The sequence below is a fragment of the Schistosoma haematobium genome, chromosome 2 (genome assembly GCF_000699445.3).
Source record: "Schistosoma haematobium chromosome 2, whole genome shotgun sequence".
NCBI lineage: Eukaryota > Metazoa > Platyhelminthes > Trematoda > Strigeidida > Schistosomatidae > Schistosoma > Schistosoma haematobium.
The window spans coordinates 6,472,535-6,496,260 of NC_067197.1; the positions used below are offsets into that span (position 1 = coordinate 6,472,535).

At 33.8% G+C, this 23,726-nt stretch overlaps 1 protein-coding gene across 1 annotated transcript in view; it reads right to left on the minus strand.

Annotated features, from left to right (window-relative positions):
* The window catches only part of MS3_00006099 (uncharacterized protein), a 60,061-nt gene that overhangs the window by 19,276 nt on the left and 17,059 nt on the right, over window positions 1-23,726 (minus strand). The window contains exons 2-3 of the mRNA XM_051214208.1: window positions 5,086-5,182; window positions 1,381-1,869 (exon numbers count right to left, since the gene is read on the minus strand). Of these exons, the coding sequence (XP_051067355.1) occupies window positions 1,381-1,869; window positions 5,086-5,088 (492 nt within the window). The 5' untranslated portion in view covers window positions 5,089-5,182. The remainder of the gene's footprint in view (window positions 1-1,380; window positions 1,870-5,085; window positions 5,183-23,726) is intronic.

A 23,726-nucleotide genomic window follows, 5' to 3' on the forward strand; every position in this document is an offset into this window, starting at 1 on the left:
GACAACGTATTGTAGATCACCAAAGGGCCTACTCGAGTTAGACGAGAATGGTGTGACCAACAGCTGACGTCAAAGTCACACTTCGTGGTCAGCAGCCAATGTGGATTATCCCTTCATCATACCAAGGTAATATGGATACTTTCAAGACCATACAATACAAAGGAAGTTATTACAGAAATATATTAATATCAGATGGGTTTTGTGGACATTATAGTAATCCCAATGGTCAAGATCATCAGTCAGTTGAAGCTAAACCATCATGGAAAACCCGGGAGTACTGGACGGCCGTTCCGTCCTATTGTGGAACTCAGCAGTGCGCATCCATGACCTCGTCTCCTGCGGGGTTCGAACCCAGGACCCTACTGGTTTCGCGACCGAACACCTAACCACTAGACCACTGAGCGGGCAGTGGGCGGTGTTAATGTCCAACTTCAACTAATCCATGGTGGTCTAGCTTCAACTGACTCATGATCTTAACCATAGAAGTATATTATTTAAATTAGGTACAGGCGAAAGCGTGATCACCACCGCATGGGCCAGTCCGTGACGTACAATTAACTGATGCGCGTTGGTTGTCCCTGACCTAAACGGGGATGATCGGTAAACTGTTCGATATTCAGTGACCCAACTGCATGATGATTTGACTAGGGCTCAGTGACATTTCATTGGCTCTACAGTGTTTGACCAAAAACTATCATCCGAATGAAAACTATTCAACTAACTGAACTAGGTGACATTAGTCTCTCAACAAGATCCAGTTAAATTATATCAAATGATTAAGATAAAACTAAATACAGTTTATTAATTGATTTCTTTCACTGTTAATAACTCGAATTCTATGAAAATTCAGTTGTCCATTAGATTCTAAACACCATTTGTGTACATATATATGGTTGTTTTGATCAGAGTTAGATCAAATAGCCTACTTATTAAAAACTAATATATCTCTATTAAGCTTTTATAAGTAGAATCTGATAAAAACAAATCTATGATTGTACCACTATTGAGATGTTCTAATTTCTTTACGTCTTTTCTAAATTAGAAAATCAATTTATCTGATCTACGATATTATTGATTATAATCAACTTTGTACACCATAATAATAATAGTACTAGTTAATTGTTGAATTCATGAGTCAATTGAAGTTAGACCACACCATGGAAAGCCTGGAAGCACTGGACAGCCGTTTCGTCCTACTATGGGACGCCTCAGCAACGCGCATCCACGATCCAGCCTCACGAGATTCGAACCTAGGACCTATCAGTCTCACACATAAGCGCTTAACCACTAGACCACTGAACTGGTCGGCATTCAACAGTGTTAATATTTAACTTCAACCAATTCAATATTAATTTTAATCAGAAAATAAGAACTACTTACATTATCATCCACAGTTCTTCGTTTCTTTACATCTATAATACATTCTTCTTGATGTTTTTGTTCTCCATTCAATGATAAACATAAATTATTTTTTGTATGATGATATTTTAAATTTGTTAAAGTATTCATTAAATTTGAATGATTCCATTGATTTTCAACAGTACTACGATGACGTTTCTTTGAAGTAGAATTTATTAAAGATTTTTCTGTTGATTTTATTTCTAATGATTTACAACGTATAGGTAAATTGTTATTTTCATGAATTATACTACTTTCTATAACATTTGTTACAGTAGCAGTAGTAGTAGTAGTAGCAGTAGTAGTAGTAGCAGGAGGAGGAGGAGTAATAGTAGTAGTAGTAGTAGTAGTAATAGGATCTATGATATTAGATGATGTTGTAATTGTATTCGTAGTATTTAAATCAATTGGAGTCAATTCAGAATATTGAATATCTGAATTGAATGATTCACAAATGATAGAAGATGAAGTCTAAAATGAAATGTTCACAAAAAAAAAAAAAAACAAAAGATCAAATAAATGATCCAATATCATTTGAATAGATCAATTCTTTTATTAGATATATCAACATAATCAACTTACCATTAATGATAAATGATATAATGATAAATTATTAGAATTATTAGAATGAAACATTTCAATGTTGATAATATTACTCTTATTCTTATTAAGTAGATAAATCGAATCACTTAGTGAATATTTATACAGTTCATTATAGAATGAATTAAATACTCATCAAAAACTTTGGACAACATTTAATGACCTAGACTAATAGTACTAATCGATATATCAACAGTGATATATATATGGTATATATGGTATATATATATAAGAATAAAAAGTGGAGTTTCACTCAGAAACATACTTTATCATATGTACTGTGATCAGTATTAACTCATCTATCTCATGTACATTGGTCAAGCCACCTTAAATCAATACTAATAATAATAATACTAATAATAATAATAATAATAATAATAATAATAATAATAATGGTAATGATAATAATGTGACTTATTCAAGTATTGTTAAGATTAAAAAAATTATTGATTTTATTGGGTTATGTTTTGTTGTTGTTGTTGTTGTTGTCAATTCCATTGTGCCTCTATTTGAGAAACTATTTAATTAACTGATTCATCATAGATTATAAAAGTTTTATATTTTGATAATTTTTCAATTGAATTCATATAAAGATAACTATTTAGAAAGTGTAAAAATTTATTCAATTCAAGGCATAGTACTAAGAAATGTTTAGAAAAATATATATATATATATAGATATACATAGATAGATGATATGGATTTATACATTCAATGTTCTAACCTAATTAATTGACAAAACAATAATGGTTCACAGATAACAATTGTATATATATATCACTTTTATAGGTGTAAAGGTTGTTAACAGATTGTTATTTGTACCAGAGTAGTAGTTGCATAACATTATATATGTATCATATATGTATATAAGCATTAATTTCAGAGGGATTGTAGTGTATGCTACTAATGTCGATAGATATAAGTAGCATGTATCATCAATCGAAAGTAAACTACTTGATTGTAGAAGGTTAAGATGATTAAATAAAAGAGAACGAGAATAATGAATGATTAATGTGAAAACCAAAGAACAATGGATTGACATTTTGTATATGAAGTATTTATTGTATGATTCTCAGATTTTATTAAATGATTCTGTAATTTTATATTCAAATACATTTAGTTTTCCCCATTTATGTGTTCTTGTTCATTACGGTACTATGGAAATCTCACAACTGATTGATCACTGGGTGGTGATCAATCTCATGGTTGTCTAGTCCCTATTAGTGCAGATCGAATGCTATCGATCATGTTGCAATGTGGCCACCAGTCTAGGTGACTCGACACTGCGGGCACTATGTATTGAGATTAGATGGTGGTTGGAGGTAGTCAACAGGAAACCCTGGACCCGGGTTTCGTGCTACTTGGCACTCGTCAGCAAGCTGTACCTGTAATCTTGAGGGAACTGATGTACCCTGACGGATTCTATCCCGTGTCACCCAGATTCACAATCAGAGACGTTACCACTGAGCTAACCGAGCCGCGACCGACCTCCTGTAGGACTGAGATGTAATCACAATTGATTGATCAGTGGGTGGTGATCAATGTCATATGTGTCAAGTTCTGCTTAGTGTAGATCGAATCCTATCGACTAAGTTGCAATGTGGCCAAGTAGCACGAAACCCGGGTCCAGGGTTTCCTATTGACCACCTGCAACCACCATCTGACTATACAAATCTACCTAAATCCACTTCATAATATTAAATTAATTATCAATTTATCGATATTAAAATCTATTTCTAGAGTAGTGACTTATTTTGATCAGTCTAGTTTTAGGATACTACTGGCAAGCAATAATCAACACTTTCAAATGTGTTTAAGATTCCTCAACTGTATGGTTTTGTAATCCTGGATTAAGTTGCATTCATTGATATCATACTCGTTATGAAATTTGAAGGTCATAGGTTCGACCCTGCTTTTAATTATGTTTAAGTTGATGTAATTTTAAAACCGTTTGATGTTTAATAAACCATCTTAACAAATATATTTTTTCTTTCACTGTGCTCGGCTATTCTCCATCCTAATGACCAGTTGATTGGAGGTCTGTATCTTACACTTGTTGGTAGACCATGCTGACAAAGACACTCGTGGAGAAAATACAGTTGTTCTCGAAGGGAAGCCTGCTTTTTGGTGAAATTCTCCCATTTTCGAACAACGATAAGCTTACTACGCTTATATGATTTCCAGATGGTGAAGATTCGTAGCACAAGTGGATGATTTTGGTGGAGTTTTTTCTCTGAGCTAGATGGTTTGGTAGTTCAACTTTCATCGTTCTTCTGAACGACATCATCAACACAAACTTCAGCTCAGAGAACAAAATTCCACCAAAATATTTTTTACTGAAACACAACAAATAACCAAATTCACTTGGCGTTGTTTTACATGTATCTTCTCATTGTTATTTAGGACTGCAATTGATCAGTCTCATATTAACATATGTGCATCCTATGCGGATTGCCTCGATATAGCCTTAAGTCACAAGATTTCTAAGCAAAGATGGATAATGGCTAGCAGTGGAATCCAGGACACGCGTTTTATCCAATTTCGAACTCGTCGGCTGGATGTACCTGCATACGAGTTGGTGTTCACACCGGGACTCGAACCCAGTACCGTTCGCTTCAAACAACATCACGTTATCCACTTAGCTACTGAGTCCTGATAGCCACTTGCTTTTTGCAATGTGGTAAAGTTTTAATTCACTTGATGTTGTTTTACTTGTATCTTCCCAATGCGATAGCGTTTGAAGCGAAAGGTACTGGGTTCGAGTCCCGGAAACAACATCAACCCTGAGATGCGGATACATCCAGCTGACGAGTCCCAAATAGGACAAAACGCGTGTCCTGGATTCCACTGCTAGCCACTATGAACTAAATAATCAGTTAAAAGTGATCTTAGATTAAAATATTAAACCATGACTATTATCACTGAATAGTTTCTTAATTCTCGCTGACTAGTTGGCATATATATATAGTGTTCATTCTTGGCGCTGTCCATCAGTTCAGTTACAGTGATTTAACAGTTGTATATCTGGCATGAAACATTTAAACTGAATCTACTCAAATCTAATAAAATAAACTATTCATTTACTTACCATCAGTTGAATATTTCAAGTAATTTGCATTATTTTCATTAGAGATATATTGATGATAATTAGTACTAGTAAATTTAATGAATGATCTTCATATAACCTAATAAAGTAAAACATGAAAAAAAATGATACTGGGTAAATGATAGTACTTAATAAGGAAAAAAAGTAGTAAATACTGGAAACATGAATAAATAAAAATATGAAAACGGGAACTGGCTATCCTGAAGAATCCAATTCCATTTTTACCAACTAAAGTTTTAATTCATTTTGTGTTGTTTGTTTAAATCTTTCCATTGATGTTTAGGACTGAAATTGATTAGTTTCCAGTGGTTATCAGGACTTAGTTACTCAGGATAACACGATAGCGTTTGAAGAGAATGGCACTGGGTTGGAGTCCCGGGGTAAACATCAACTTTGGGATGCATGTACGCCCCATGATGAGTCTCAAATAGGACGAAACGTTCGTCCTGAATTCCACTAACAACAGCCATCAATCTTTGCCTATAATAATTGAAGTTTGTTTAGTGGATAGATACCCTTCACCACAGCCACAATTATAAAATTACTCATCAACAAAAAGGCAAGCATGAACAATGATATTTCATGGTAAGGACTGGGTTACAGTTGTAGGTGTGAACTTCTTGATAAAGAATCTCAAGTTTTTATGGTTCATTGTGAATTCTCGCATCATAAAATGTAATTGCTTTCTGTGTAGGAACTGATTTGTACGATTTCAAATCATTCTCTCCTGGAAACCATTACGTGAGTATAGTTGAATTCAGTTACTATGATCTCCCCATATCGGTTATACTCAATGAAATCTGTGAGCAATCATTTCATGATAAGATTTAATTTCGATATCAACGATGAAACTGATCAGATACTTGATTAAGATCCAAAAACTAATTGATGATAACCACCATTGAAAGCCAGGAAGCACTAGACGACCGTTTCGTCCTGTTGTGGGACTCCTCATTAGCACTCATTAACGACCCCGCCCGTGGGACTCAAACACAGGTCCCTCAGTCTCGCGCTCGAACGCCTAACCTCTAGACCACTGGGCCGGCTAGCACCCAACGGTGTTAATGTCTAACCTCAACCAATCCACAAAATCGCGCGGCCGTCCTCCACTGTATTGAAGTAAATACCTGTCTCTACACCGTTGGATGCCGACTCAGTGGTCTAGAGGTTAAGCGTTCACGCGCGAGGCTAAAGGCCGTGAGTCCGAATCACGCGAGTGGGATAGTGGGTGCGCTCTATTGAGGAGTCCCACAATAGGATGAGATGGCCGCCCAGTGCTTCCAGGTTTTGAATGGTGTTTAGCATCAATCGGTTCAAGATCTTAATCAATAACTTAATAATCTCCACAACCATATAGCGATGATAAGATTCTGACAAGTAATAACCATATACCTTTTTTACTGATGCGCCATGACATTGAAATCACATTTGTGAGTCCGACTAGTTCAATCTAACAACATCGGCTCAATAATTCTAGATATTCTTTATGTTTAGTTTTCACCTATGGATATTCTTTTGATTTTTATCCTGTTAATTTTCTTCCCCACTGTGTTGATATAAATCTTGATAACATGAACAGATGTATATTTGTCCATATTTTACTGAATTACTGACTGATCGATTGGAAAAAAAACAAACTATTCAAAGTGAATTCATATGCTGAATAAAAATCCTAAATATGGTCTATTTCAACAATGTTTGATTACAATATGATCCATATATGTTCATATGTATTTGTATTGTTCATAGTTTTAGATAATGGCTTTTATACAGTACTGTCTATCGGCAATGAAACGTATATGTTATCAAGTGATTTGCAATAGTTTAGTTGAGTGGAAAGGATTTTTAACTACAAACTGAGATTAATCTTAAAACTACTACAAACTACGCAAAAATAAACAATAGTTTCATCTCAAAATGGAATTCCCTGTGTTAGACGTATGATCTAAAAGAGGATATTCAATTTTTTGCGGTTAGGATTTAGTTATTTAGTCGTTTGATAAACAACTGATGACGTAACTCTTCGATTGAAATTAATTTTTGTTTGAGGTCATGAATAGATTGATGTTAGACCTTCATTGAGAACCTGGAAGCACTGGACGGCTGTTTTGTCTTATTGTGGGACTCCTCAGCAGCGCGTATCTACGATCCCGCAGGCAAAATTCGAACCCAGGGCCTTCAATCTCGCGCGTGAACGCTTAACTTCTAGATCATTCAGTTGGCATGCAACGGTGTTAATGTCTAACTTTGATATTTAATTTTTGATTGTCAATTAAAACGCCAGTAAAGCATTGAAAAAGAAAGCTTTCGATTTGAGTAAGTTGCTCGCTATTGCAAAAGCGGGATGGGATCGTGGATACTCACTTCTGAGGAGTCCCACAACAGGACGAAATGGCCGTCCACTGTCTCCAGATTTTCAATGGTGGTCTAACATCAATCGATTCATGATCTTAATCAAAAATCTAATAATCTCCATAATCGTATACTGAAATTAATTTGTCAGTATTGTACAACCAATATTTAATATCACCACTAGGTATCTATCCATTTTTTAATGCATGACTGAATAGTTACATTGTGAATAGCTCTTTAAACTTTTAAACATCACTGATAAGTGTAAAAATTCAATATGGAACATTTCGTTTACGGTTTAGTGATTTTTCCATAGACACTAATTTTATGTTAGATTTATTTATATCATAATAGTTATCACACCAATAGCTAAGCATAGGCGAATAAGCATTTTCTTTTTTAGATAGTCTTGAGGATACTTCTAATTACATCATACAACCTTCAGTAGAAAAAAAAACAGACAAACGAGTAAAACCCAGACATAAAGAGAGGGAGAGAGAGAAATATCTAACACTTGAAGAGTTCTTTGTAGTTCTACTTAAAATCTTAGCTCACTTAATCATTTTCTAGTTTTAAAATATTCAAATGATGTAATTCAGATCATTATTGATCTAATAACTTGGAATGTAATTGTTGGGTATGTATGGTCCCCAGAACTCACTTGATAAATACCTTATTTTTGTAATTTTATTTTAAAAATTTGAATTTCTTGTTTTCGGGCTAAAAGCGTTCATTTTTACCTTCATGTTGTATTTCTCACTTGAGAGGATATTAAACGCTATTAGTTCGTTGTATCTTTTAGTATGCTATTTTGTAACGCCTCCCAAGGATAATTTTATGCTGTACATATATACGTTTGATTTGTGCCTGTTGTGATTGCTTGTGCTTCTGACTGGTTGTGGTATATATTTCCCTTTCCCGAACTTAGACTTCTCTCTCTCTCTCTAGTTAACGGAAATGGGACACGTTAGAATAGCTAGCTTATCTGTTATGGTGTCACAGAGTCTTCGTTCCTTTCTCAGATTAAGTGAACTTGTAATCGCTTTAAACATAACAGTAATTATCACTATAACCATGAGATTGAATAATACCTGTTCAAAATATAGTCAATGTTCTTCTTTGAATAACGGTTAGAATTGACTTAGCATTATTAGCATCATCACTCCAATGTAAACAGTTAAATAATATGTTTAAAATAGTCACTTTGATCAAATGTATATAACTTAGTTCCATAATATCAGAGTATATATATGCAAAACACGCACTCGTAAACCATGTGGCAAATTTGGTGGAATATGGTGGTTAACTTTAAAAGCTTTATTCAATTCAACTTGATGACCTGTGTCCATCAGTTTCTAAATGATACTACTGAAGAAATTGTGATTCAGAGATTAAGAAAGCCGGTATAAAAAACATTTAATTCAGACAGACTGAGTGCCGTCTTCTACAACCAACCCAAAATAACAACGGCCAATAAAAACAGACTGCCTGAATTCACCGAATCCATGTGTATTTATCGATTGAACTGCTTCTGTGGAGCCAGTTATATAGGGCGTACAATTCGAAAAGTTCGTCATCGTATTACAGAGCACCATCCGTCATGATTGAGCAAAGGACTGGTAAAAGTGATTAAGAGTTCTATTCTCGCTCACTTGGTAGACACAGGTCATCAAGTTAAACTGAATAAAGCTTTTAAGGTTATCCACCATATCCCATCATATATATAACTAGATACATAAATCATTTGACTAGAATTACTTATTCACATTCTGATAGTTATTTCTATTTGCTTAGAGACAATTTTAAAATCATAAACGTCATTTATGCTTTTGACTATTATGAATATTGACAGAGGAAAATCAAAAAGAATTTCTAGTGTTACTTTATTACAAAAGTGGAAATTGAGTATACTACTGGATGGTGACTTGATGGTTTAAAAGTTAAATGCTCACTGTAAGACTTGAAAGTCCTCAATAGATCTCCAGTATAATCAAGGTTGTACACTTCTAACAAATCCCATATAAGAATAAAGCAACGTTTCACTCCTTCATGATGATCAACAATTGTCGAACTAAGGTAAGTTTAAGACGTGACCTATGAAATACAACAATCATTCCAAATCGCTTATATTTTTTCCTAAAATTATTTGAAATTTTCCTTTTCAAAACTATAAAGCTAAAAATAAAGAAATAAAATGTAACAGATGAACACTTCACAACTTGAATTTGTACATCAAAAACATTGGTACACTTAACTACATGTTATTACATTAGTGTTTAGTTATAGAATAACATTCTCAGGAATGAAAATATTGATTAATGTCGTCCTACTACTGGGAATCTTAAATTATCACTGTGGAGGAGTCCTACATCAGGAAGAACCTGTTATTGATTACTTCCTGATGTCCTATGATATTTTAGCTTTTAACATTATATAGCACAAATAGATAACCTAGAAGCAATGGACGGCCGTTTCGTCCCAGTATGGGACTCCTCAGCAGTGCGCATCCACGATCCCGCACCCCGTGACCAGTGGAGCTAATCCGTGTCGGGTAGAAACAGGTGTCTGCCTCAGTACAATGGAAGATGGTCGCGCAATTTCATGGATTGGTTGAGGTTAGACATTAACACCATTGGATGCCGGTCGGCTCAGTGGTCTAGTTGGTTAAGCGCCTGGCGTGAGACTGATAGATCCTGAGTTCGAATCTCACGGGGTGTGGGATCGGTGGATGCGCACTACTGAGGAGTCCCGTGCCAGAACGAAACAGCCGTCCAGTGCTTCCAGGTTTTCCATGGTGGTTTAGCTTCAATCGACTCATGATTTCAGTCAAAAACTTAACAATCTCCACAACACCTAAACTGACAAACAGATAACTTAATCAAGGAAAAAAAAGATTTAAAGTTTTATGATAAATGTTAAGCACAAGTTTTATTGACTTTCGGAATCATCAGTTTCCTGAAATATGATAATTTTTCCTCTTTAGCACTAGCTTATTCATTCTTAGGTTTTTTTACGTCACTTTGATGAAGAAAACCGTGTTATTATGAATGAGATATCCTGTTACTAACACTGTACTTTATTATGTATTTATTTGATATACATTCATTTATTTTGTTCCCATTCTTTTTTTTCTACAGTGTCTACATAGGAAATAACCTTACACTTGTGTTGACAGTCATTTCATTTAAATACTATGCTTCTAGGAATTCACTTATAGTTTCTATACTATTTAACTGACATATGTTGTAGTTATCGATTGACTATATGTAGCAATGTAGTTAAACTAACAACCATTTAAAGTAATTAACTGTAGATTATATATGACTTGCCTCTTTATAGGTAGCCAATTTACTAGCTTGTACCAAGGTAAACCTTGTCACTGAGTATCATCAACCTTGAAACCTAGATCCATATATATAGGCGGTCTGGTTGAGCATCTGGGCTACTTGTTCATGCCATCTAGATATTTCAACAAGTTATTTATGTTTGTTTATTTTAATATATCATTATGTCTATTAATCGCATAAGCTATCCTGGTGCATTTCTGAAAAGTTTACAACCTTTCGTTGTCAAAGTTACACAAAGCCCAATAAGAGATAATGTGGTTGCTGGCAACATACAACGAAAAGAATGTACATTATTCAGATGTTCATTTACTGAACTGCTAACATCTAACTGGCGATCACTCAATATTTATTGCCAGGACCGACCAAGAAGAAAGAAACGGAAACTTGTTGAATTACTTTACTCTGAGAATTCTATATTGTACCAAAAATATAATATTGAATAAAGCTTATAATAATAATAATAATAATAATTTCTTGTCGAATATCTTCAACTACCTAAGATATACTGTACTCAGCATTCATTCCCTTCGACTAGTAGAAACTTTGAAACTTAATTTATAGAACTAAAGAGTTAGTTAAAACGCCAAGATCTTCTACAATTATTTCGTCGGTTAAATCATAAGATCAATCTTTTATAAATGCGGTAATTAATTTATTCTAGTATAGCATGATGCTATTCAATCACATTCTTCAGTATAAATATGTTTACAATAAAGTATTAAAACGGATATTAGTAGTACTAATGAATAAATTTTGGAAGACTCAAACAATATTCAGTAGTTGGGCGGAGAACGGGATGGTGTTTGAAATTAATCGTACAGGGTTCGAGTCGTGGAGTGAGCATCAGTTCTGAGGTGCAGGTACATCCAGCTGAGGAGTCTCAAGTAGAAGAAAACGCATGTCTTGGATTCCACTGCTAGTCACCATCTATCTTTGCTAATAAAACGAGTTTCCACTCTTCGACAATAAACACTCATGAAGAAGGAACGAATTGAGCGAAGAAATTCCTTTTCAATTAGTTTTTCACCATGGCTCTACACTAATTTTTATATATATATATATATATATATATATATATATATATATATATATATATATATATATATATATATATATATATATATATATATATATATATATATATGATTTACAATAATGATGTAATACTCACCGATTGGATACGTTACGTAATAATTACATAATGACATTTAAATCAACATTGAGTAATTGGAAGAAAGAGGATTAATAATATTCAAAGTAATTATTAAATCAAGAAGTTGCTACGTTGTATAATGTATGAAAAAGAGAGAAGGAACAAAATTTTTTAATGGATGGTCAATAGAATAGTAGTTATTAATTGATGGATGTTCTTTTTCTAATACTATGAAAGTATCATCTATATAGCGATAATAAGTTGGTAAATGGCTAATTGTGATTTTAAGTGATCCATTTTCCAGTTTTGCAAAGAAAAAGGCCGCCAGTAAAGGACCCAATGGTGACCCCATGGCAACTCCATCTGGTTGTCTATAGTATTCGTTGTCAAATCTGAATTGGACATTCATTGTGTATCTAAGAATTAACTGTTTCATCGCAGATGCTGGAATCGGGGTTTCTATGCGCCTCACTGTTAGTTCATTGCAAATAAAATCTACCGTTTCAAGTAGTGGAATGTTAGTGAATAAGTATGATACATCTAGTGATGTCATGAAATTATTCTTGATCGATAGATTTTTTATATTCTCAACAAATTTAAAGGAATGCTTGACACTATGCTTGAAAATTTCTTTGTGTAATGGTTTGAGAATTTGCACCAACCATTTTGCTATAGTATGATACGTTGAGTTATTCATATCTAAAACTGGTCTAAGGGGCAAGCCACTTTTGTGTATTTTTGGCCTTGGTATTTAGCCTTGGTGTAATCGTTTTTGTAGGTTTCAACATTTCGAACACCTTTTCTGAAGTAAAACCTTGTTGTTTAATCTCTTTCAATGAATCTATTAGTTACTTTTCACTCTTGTCTACTACGTCGTTCTTCAAAGCCAGTTTTTGGAATTTGCTTTTATCATTTAAAAGGGCTTTCATTTTGTTTATGTAGTCATTTTTATCCATGAGTACTACCCCATGTCCTTTGTCCGGTTTCGTGATTAATAAATTGTCATTAGTTTTAAGTTTTCTTAAAGCCTCTATATGTTTTTTCATCAAAATTCCTTTCGAATTATGTCCATGATTTAAGTCGACTAGTATTGATTTAAATCTTTCGACATGATCTTTTGATGAAGTTACAAGTTCTTCCGTTTGAGCATAAAGATTTTCAAATTGAATTTCAACGTCCATTTTATTGACTGTTTTCTTAAAGTCACAAATCTTAGGGCCTAATGATAACGCTTCCAACTCAGTTTTATCCAGCATAACACTAGAAAAATTGTGTACGTACTGACCTGGATTAGATAGAAATTGCATTTCTGGAATCTGTTTGTGTGGATTTTTCCTAAGTTTTATCCTTTTCTTTTCTTTTCTTTTCTTGAATTAACAACCATCTCAACATAGTCCAGATATTGTTTTCTTCATTCATCAGGCAGATCATCTACCGCGTAAATTTTCTCGTTGACATTTTTTTACCATCTCGGTAATGTATGAGTTTAGAGAATCAATTTGTTCAAGGGCGTAGCATTTGAGAGTCCTTCCATTTGGTCGAACTCGAGAGCGACGTAAAGATTTCCAATACAATTTTGGATACAAGTTCGTTTCTATGCTCTCCTTTATAAAATCAACACTTATCATCGCCTCACTGATTTAAATGCCATTATGTAATTATTACGTAACTTATCCACTCGATGAGTATTACATCAGTATTGTAAATCATATATATATATATATATATATATATATATATATATATATATATATATATATATATTAGTGTAGAGCCATGATGAAAAACTAACTGGAAAGAAATTTCTTCGCTCAATTCGTTCCCTCGTTATTTACCAAATGTCAAAATTGGAATTTCCACTAAGTACTCATGAATCCATGAAATTGTACATTATTTATTTATTTAAACTTATATACAATGGTACAAGAAAGCACAAAATAGATATGCACCACAGAAATCATTCGATTTGTGTGAAGGCTGGGTGACTGTTCGGGTGCCAAAACCGAAGCAGGTGGTTTTCTTGGGGGGCCACACCCCAAGCCTTTGACCCAGGGGTCTAATCCACAATACAGTGGAGCAACGCTAGGAGATGCAATCTCATGGTAGCCGATGACCATCGATTGGTTCACACACCATTTGTTCCTTCAGGATAGTAAACCCCATGTACACCACTGATTTGGAATCAGGGCTTTCCAACTCCCCTAGGTGGATCCTCTATGTCCACTAACCCGGTTAAAGCGCCGGACATTCTCATTTCGTCCTCTCAATTTCGTATACCACAACCCCACCGCTAGAATGTAGTGAGTAGGACTTCCCTGTCAATGGTTGAATGCACATGGCCATGTGAGAGCATTTCGAGAGGGAGCGCTGACTCTCTCCACTCTCGACCTTACCAGGGCATTTGGGTTCAAATTGTACATTATCTTGATATATGTGTGTGCAAGTGAGTGTATATGTAAGTGTGTACATGAATTTAAAAAAATAAAACACAAACAGAACATCATCATCATAACATTAAAAAAGATAATCAATACTTATAGATTACATATGCTTATCATTAATATGATTATGTAACATTACAATTCCAATTAATCTTTAATAAACTTTAAAAATAAAAAAATCACATTATAAATCTCTTTTTTTCCATTATTCTATACAGTTAGAACAACCTCTCCCCCCCCCAAAAAAAAGAGAGGTAACAACAACATTTACCAATAAATTCTTGTTTAAATCTATGAAGAAGAAACAAAAACAAACAAACAAACTTATTAATATGTATATCCCAAAAGTAGATGGTAACAAAAAGAAAAAAAAGAGAAGAAGAGACAAAATATAAAATTTGTTTGTACTCTTTTTGCATAGTAACTATGCATGATATACCCTAATAATATGTAGACATGTTTATATATATAATGGAATGTCTACATGTCAATCATTCTTAGATCATTAGCTGGTAAATTATAAATATTACATATATATATACATAAATGTTTATTCAGAATATACTTAGACAATTTGATAATACATAAATGAATACTAAGAAAATTTCATGCATATTCATGTATACATGTATAGGAACTATATACGAATTCATTAGTTGTGCTTTCTTTTTGATTAATTTCCTTCTTTTACTACCATTTCTACGTCCAGTTTTGACGTAATCACAGCGTGTGTTTGTCGGACACATTTATCATTATTATAAAATGAATTTGAATTCACTTAAATAATATGCATATAGAATGTATCAGAAAATATGGTTACTTTTCTTTGTGTTTAACAATGCTTAGTAATTGAATATAGAATATGTGTTTCGTCTTAGTTCAGACTCATCAGTTGAATAAATTCCAATTACAGAATTGATGTTCTTCACAATGAAATTCTAATCTAATATCTTCTATTATAAACACTTAATGAGATCATTCAATCTATTGTAGTATTACTTTTTTTCGGTAATGAAAAATTACATACTCTTACGTTCATATCCATATTTATAATAATAATAATAAGTAATAATAAGGTTTGACAAAATCTGACGAAACAAATGAGAAGAATGAATGGATAGTAAAGAAAGACTAATGGAATCTTTCAATAAAATACTTTGTTGAATACAATTTTACGTCATATAATATCAACAATCTGTTGATCAATATTTACGGTAACTGGTTTACAAAGGAAACTAAGACTTTATGTCATAAATTTAGGTGAAATATGTTACCATAGTTTTTATATTTGAACTGAATATATATCTATTTGTTTTTGAATTACTTACAAAGTATATCTATAGTGTATTCAAAGTCTATGACAACTTTATACTTACAAATGCTTGTGAATTCAGGTAATGTACACAGTATGCACATATGTCAATAAGAGACTAATCAATTGCAGTCCTAAAGATCAATGAGAAGATTCAAGTAAACAATATCAAGTGAATTTAAACTTTACCACATTGCGAAGGCAAGTGGTTATCAGGACTCAGTAGCTAAGTGGATAACGTGATGTTGTTTGAAGCGAACGATACTGGGTTTGAGTCCCAGAATGAAGATGAACTCTGAGATATAGGTTTATCCAGCAGACGAGTCCCAAATAGGACGAAACGTACGTCCTGAATTACACTTCCAGTCACCATCCATCTTTGCTTATAGTGCTTGTGAATTAAGGCAATATTGAGGATGCATATATGCTAATAAGAGACTGATCAATTGTAGTCCTAAACGTCAATGAGAAGATTCAAGTATTCAATACCAAATGAATTTATAGTTACAAGATTTTTTACTCTGATTGTATGTTTTCAATTTCAAATTTAGCTAATTTCGACAGTTGAGATCATGAGTCATTTGAAGCTAGACCACTATGGAAAACCTGGAAGCACTGGATGGTCGTTTCGTCCTATTGTGAGACTCCTCAGCAGCGCGCATCCAACCTGGGTTCGAATTCCGCGAGGGTTCTGGGTTTGTCCTTTGATACAGGGTCTCCGATATACAATTCTAAGTTATCTTATTACAAGGATGAAATAGCTATCCAATACCTCTCTATTATTCAATAGTATCCCAACGAAGATCAGTTTGTAACTAATGCAACTTATAAGTTGAATTTATTTCCACAAAACACTGTTGAGGAGTCCCACAATAGGACGAAATGGCCATCCAGTGCTTCCAGGTTTTCCATAGTGGTCTAGCTTCAATTGACTCATGATCTCAACTGTCAAAATTACTACAATCTTCACAAAACCTCTTCTGATACTAAATTTAGCTAAGATTCATAACTCATCAATCTTAAATATTGATGAGTAAATGATAATTCCTTGGATAAATGTTTTGTTTTTCTCTAAATGATAAGCAACGTAATCTAGAGATTAGATTTTCATTTCACATATACAACCTATCAGTTGGATTATACTTAAATTTTTTATTGACTTTTAGACTAAAGCTAAAATATCATTGCTCATTATCTAAAATCATAAAGTTATTATCTAAGATACATAATGGTCTGGTCGTTACAGACAATCATAAGATATCTATCTACCTAAAGAGATCATTTATGGATACATAACAATCTAATATAATCAACATTATCAACAATAAGAAGATACATACAATTACAACTAAATAAATAACCATCTTCGATGATCCAATCATTGATTGATCAATTTCATTTTAAATAAGATCAAAAACTCTAATTGGAAATTTAGTAGAATACACTCCTAACTATTATGTATCTCTGGTTCACACGATAGCCAAATATATATGTATATCTACCCATACGTAATAGAAAACAACATTATTGTTTCTTGTCACCTTGAATCATTAATCCTAATCAATAGTTAAGATTATCAGTCATAGTTATCTCTAAGATGACAGTTAGTCTGTTTCCTTAATTATATTATATTAACCTAATTTTCGTTCTTTCTTTCTTTCTTAATGATAAATGTGGAAATAGTATTTCTTCTTCTTCTTCTTCTTCTTCTTCCCTTTCCCCTTAATTTTATGTCATACATATAAATTACTAATAATTCTTTCTTCTTCAGATTATGGATTCACATCTGTTTGTATGGCATTTCTTTTCCGTATAATAAAATCGTTTCTGACTACTACTACTTATTGTTATTATTGTTAGTAGTAATAGTAATAGTATTTTCGTTGGTATAATCAATGATAAATAGATTATATCACGTTATGTTATTCATTTGATCCACTGAACAAACTTAATAATAATCGCCAGATATATACACATATATACCTGTATAAGCTATACCCCATTATAGATGTATATATGTTAATACACGATAGGATTACACTAAAAATCTTGAGCAAAATAGAACTATTTCATTGAAATATCCCATCTAAGTTATATGATCTAAAGTAATTTCATATATTGTTATTGTTTTATGAGATTAACAGCATTACAACAGATGTGACCTAACTGAAAGATAATGAAATAGGCTTCATTTATCATATCGAAGAAAAAACAGTAGCCTTTATAATTTCACACTGTAATATAAAAATGCACAAAATCATTTTGATAGAACAAATAAAATAAATAAGATCTATGTTGATAAGTTTTCTTCAGGATCGTGGGGGGTTGGGGGGTGGTAGGGTTGGTATCTATTTTTATGGAACATATCAACAAATGTAAAGATCAAACCAATGAGGTTCATTTTTAGTGTTCCATTCTTAGATCACTTGAGTTAATATTATTAATGAATAGGATGTTAGCTTAATCTTTCCTTTAAAAGAAAATAAGTTTAGTCAAAACGTTAAACCCTTCACTAATCATGTTAATACAGTTTGTAATTTATTGGGAATGGTTAATTTTCATAAACATTTATTTCACATTATTTTATCTCTCATGAAGACATTAATGGCTCCACATGTATGGTGAATTGTTAACTAAGTGAATCTTTTTTCTAGAAGGGGTTTTGTGGATATTATAGTGATTTTAATTGTTGAAATCATGAGTCAATTGAAGCTAGACTATCATAGAAAACCTGGAAGCACTGGATGGCCTTTTCGTCCTATTGTGGGACTCCTCAGCAGTGTACATCCACGATCCCCCCAACCGAGATTCCAACCCGGGATCTTTCAGTCTCGTACGCGAACCCTTAACCTCTAGACCGTTGAACCGGCATCCAATGGTGTTAATGTCTAACTCGAACCAATCCACGAAATTGAGCCACCATCCATAATTATCTTCATTAAGTTACCATCTCACAACAGACCCAGTTGAACTTCAATGGTTACTGCTTCTCACTAGAACTCTAGGAAATACCTCTTGAACGAAATAGCCGTCCAATGCTTCCAGATTTTCCATGGTGGTCTAGCTTCAATTAACTCATGATCTTAACCATTAGAATCTTGTTACACTTAATATTGCAGTGTAATTTTGCGTTAGTTCAATTTAATTCTTAATAAATGATTCACATCATTCCTTAATCCTTTTAAGAATGAACTATTCTCAAAATGATCATCTGATTGTTTTGGATACTATTGGAAAGATGTTAATAAAATAATAAAATTTTCGCCACTAAACTAACTAACTTACTAGGTATCAATAGCAAAATTGAACTTGATAGTTTCAAATAAATTAAGCGTTTAGTAGAGAGTAAATAAATATTTACTCTGAAGAAGTGACTTACATTAAGTGACGAAACGTCAAAAAATACAATTTTCTACTCATTGAGGCATAACAAAAATATATTTATTATTAACTAGCTTAATATTTAAGCTATTCAATCTGTCAAAGTAATCTATACTGACGTCAGCCAAATATTATTTAAATATTGTACTTAAGCCCTGTCATCGAACCCTTATTTGGTTAGGCATCATTCATCATGAAGATCAGTTATTCACCCTAAAGTTTCAACTCACTTCTTTACCAGTCGTTGTTACTAAATGCAAATGGATAGATGATACAACACTGTTGAAAAAGAATTTTTCGTGATCTTATTTTACCAATTAATTAATTAAAGTTCCCATAATATGCAAAGATGGGTAGTGTCTAGCAGTGGAATCCATATATATATATATATGTATTATAAAGTTCAGAGTTGAGTGTCACCTAGACTGGTGGCCACATTGCAACATGATCGATAGCATTCGATCTGCACTAATAAGGACTAGATAAGCATGACATTGATCACCACCCAGTGATCAATCAATTGTGATCTCCGAAGTGTTTCTGAAGCCCAGTTGAACTGGTCCCTTAAGTTTTCTGCTCATCACTTCAATCTCCTGGGTTAAGAGTAAAACCGTCTCGTCTTTATCCGAGATAGTTCCACTAACAGACAGATTTTCAGTAACCGTTTCCTTGATAAGTCTAAACGGTTTTCTACTGTTACCTATCGCTGCTACCTTTTCCATCTCTTCTGATTTTGCTACTACCACTAACGATCATTACGTAAGCTTATTACCACCATACTTTGAAGCTTCCTCAGCTCCTTAGAACAAGACGGGACGAGTTCACGAGCACCTATCAGTGCTGTAGACGCCCCTGACATCCACTGATTTTTCCTAATTTTTCAATTTAAGCTACTAGTAGATATCGCTACTGTATTCACAGCTCTTTGGATTTCATGTCAAGCTACCTTGGAGTTGTTATCATTTTCCCGGTTGATTGTTCCTGAAATATAGCCTTGATTTTTCCATCATTACGTTGAACTCTATTGAGTTTTCTTGTTGTGGCTTTTCTACATTCATTAATACACAGACAAATACTTGCTCGAACTAGAGCATGATTCAAGTCTAAATATGTTGTCCACATTAAGCCTCAGTCTACAGCCGAGCCCCCTCCCTCAGCGATAGTTAATAGCTATGTGATCTATTTGAGTCCATCGATGGGTCCAATATGAAGGTCGTCACGTCAGATGATTTTTCTCCTTACGTTCGAAGTTGGTTTTCACCAGAGACAGACGGTTATCTGAGCATAGTTGTAACAGACGCTCTCTATTATATGTTCGCTGAGCTGCAACACTTTAAGGTCCGCCTAAGTGCCATTCGGTTTAGTTTAGTTTACCTACTTGAGCATGGAATCACCTGCTACTACTCCATATTTAACTTCATCCGAGCTGAAATCAGTGAGGGCGTAGACAGAGACAACAAAAAGGCAACGGCATGTGTCCCTATCTTTTCAAGTTCTTACTGTCCCATTTTAGTCGGACAGCGCATAAACGACTGTCTATCAGAGTCCATTCTAATAGAATCCGCTGTGCTTTTGAACTTAATGCCATACCTACAGACGCGAGGCCGCTTGAAGTAGCAGTAGGGTCTCTAGATACTCAAAGGGTAATACGTCCCGATTATTTATAGTGACAATGTAAGGTCAAACAAATGACTGTACTTGGATTCTCTATGTGCGTTCCGGAGACGCAGTATTCATAGATGACGCAAGACCCCATTGTCCTAGCTAAATAAGTCTGTTATCATATCAGACACAAAATTCGAACGTTAAAAGCTTCAACATGCAGTTTAGACTGTAGTTTCAATAGACCAAGAATAACATTTTGTGAAACCAAATTATAGCATTGGTGGCAAGTGGCGATAAAGACATATATGAGAAGAGTTAGTCGTGCGGACGGAAGAATTCTTAAGAGGTGAAGGTGGGATTTGATTGTCAACAAGATGATCTCGGGTGCTGTTAGAGGTATGAGGGCGTTTGTCACTTCTCAGTTGCCCATGTTAATCAATCACCTTGATAACCGTTAGCATATAAATCCCAACACTGTTCGAATTCAGCAGGCAACAAGAAACGGCGACTACAGTTTATTAGCGAATAGCACAGACAACAAAGTTATCAACACATCGAGCGAATTTGGAGCAAAGAGGCTAATATATGTGTGTGAGTGAATACAGAGGCGATTTTATCGTCAGATCGTTTAAGGCGCAGCTAGGCAAGGCAACAACTAAAAAAAAATTTGACTTTATATATACATGGGAAAGAGAACGACTTATCGAGCGATATTTAAGCGATTAACGTTTAAGCTAGAGATATATGCACACAGGCTGTCATATGAGCAAGCGTACAGGTTTATACAAACAGGACTGTGATCATAATAGTACAAAGAAATATGCGAATTTTTACTGTTCGAATAACACTGTCTGTTAAGTAAGTTAATAAAAAAGCTTGACAAAATTTAACCATAATCGAAATTAATTGTAGGAGAGTTGCTATACCCACACCATGAATGAATATTTATTCTTGAGAGACCTAAAAATGACGAATCGTTGGTGGTCTTAACGACCTTAGAAAATTACCACGGAGCCTAAGAGACAACTTTTTGAGGTCGATTGCATACGGCCTTTTTATGGGAAGTTTTTGATGTGTTAGTTTCGCACTTCAAAAGGCCTTGCCACCAGACACAGAAATCCACGAGGTAAAGTGAGGTGCAACATTTTTAGAGTCGACCTTCCATGGTCCTTTCCTTCTGTCATGAGAAAGCAGCATAACTTCAGATGTCGGTTGTCCTAGAGAAACACCCTACTGCTGTCACACCTCTCTACAATCAGCAACAGGACTTTGCTCTCGAAACATGAGTTTGTCTCACTTGATCTTACCACTCTCCAACTGACCTGCCTAGCATATAAGAATCCCTAGATAAATATTTTTATGACCAGAGTATTCGAAATATATAGCTCAAATATATGATATTCTTATAGACCAACTCTGTGTTCTCATCACATGATTGCAATTTGTAAACGGTAATAATCATCTTAAATCTTAACAAAAAAATAAGCTACCTTCTTTCATTCAAATAATGTTTCATACTCAATAAATCCAATTTTCTCCCAGTACATTTTGTAGTTGCAGGTTAATTCTGAACAATTCTTATTAAATTTTCTGATAGTGACAAATCATGGAACTGAGAACGTGAGGTATATCTTGTTTACTGTAATAGCTTAGGGCATCATACCCTATTAATATATAACATGATGATATCGACAGTTAGAGAACAATGAATTATCGATCGGACCAATGACGCATAAAACACGTGCGAGCAGTCTACAGTCCTTATCCGGTCCTGCTTCCCGCCTAGCCCTGCATCTTAGAGTCCAGAACACTAACATCAGCCTCTGTAATATGAATCATTTATTTCAAACATACTGGGTTTATATACAAACCAAACAAATCACATCTTACCATAAAATAGGAAATAACATTCACACAAGATTTAGCCAAAAGTGACTGTGAATGTAGAAGACTGTAATTAATAGACTGGATAGAACTCAAGAACAATAAATCGTATAATAATAGTCTATGAGTCAAAATAAAGCGTATAAAAAGCGGAACATGAATATCCATAGTCTAGTCACTTTAAAAGTATACAACAAAAACAAATGTATAGTATTAGTCCATGAATGGATCCCAACAGTTATCATTCAATATTCTCGTCAAGAGATAGCATTTACAATTTGTTAGAAGTGAGTATTCACAGTTCGAACTCAAGCAAAGTAAAACATTGATTTAAACACCAGTACAATATCTACTAAGGTAGTGAGTCACGATAACCACGAAGAAGTCCAAATCTAATATCATGTTTCATTAAACTAATAATATCTGATAAACAAAGAATAAGACAAATGATCTTTATTAGTGAAAAATAATCATTTATAATGTCAGAAGGGGCTTTATGGATATCATAGTAATTTTAATGGTTAAGATCATGAGCCAATTAAAGCTAGATCTCCATGAAAAACCTGGAAGCACTGGACGGCTATTTCGTCCCACTGTGGGATTCCTCAGTGGTGAGCATCCACGATCCCTCCTCGCGAAATTCGAACACAAAACCTATCAGTCTCACACACAACCGCTTAACCATTAGACTACTGAGCTGGCCAGCATCCAACAATATCTTTTAAGGTTCCTACCTTATTAAGTATTCAAAATAAGATATTTTGTGTTGAAACATTAATAATAATAAAAGTAATGGTAATAATGGTAATGATAGTTACGATAACGATAGTAATGGTAAGGATAATAATAATAATAATTCATAATTGTAGACTGTAGAAAAATAAGAAAAACCGTTTGATTATTCGAGAAGAACAAAATGATTTATGTCTATATCCTGATCGTATTGATTAATGCTTCTGAATAATTCAATAAATTTTGGTTCATATCAAATAGATGATCACCTAAATAGTCTATACCCAACTAATATCGATCCTTATTCAGTATTATATATAATAATAATGACAAGATCTGATTTTGAAACAGTCTGTTGCTAGTTTTGGTAAAAAAATAAAAATAACGGAAATTTGTGAAATGGTTAAATTTGATAA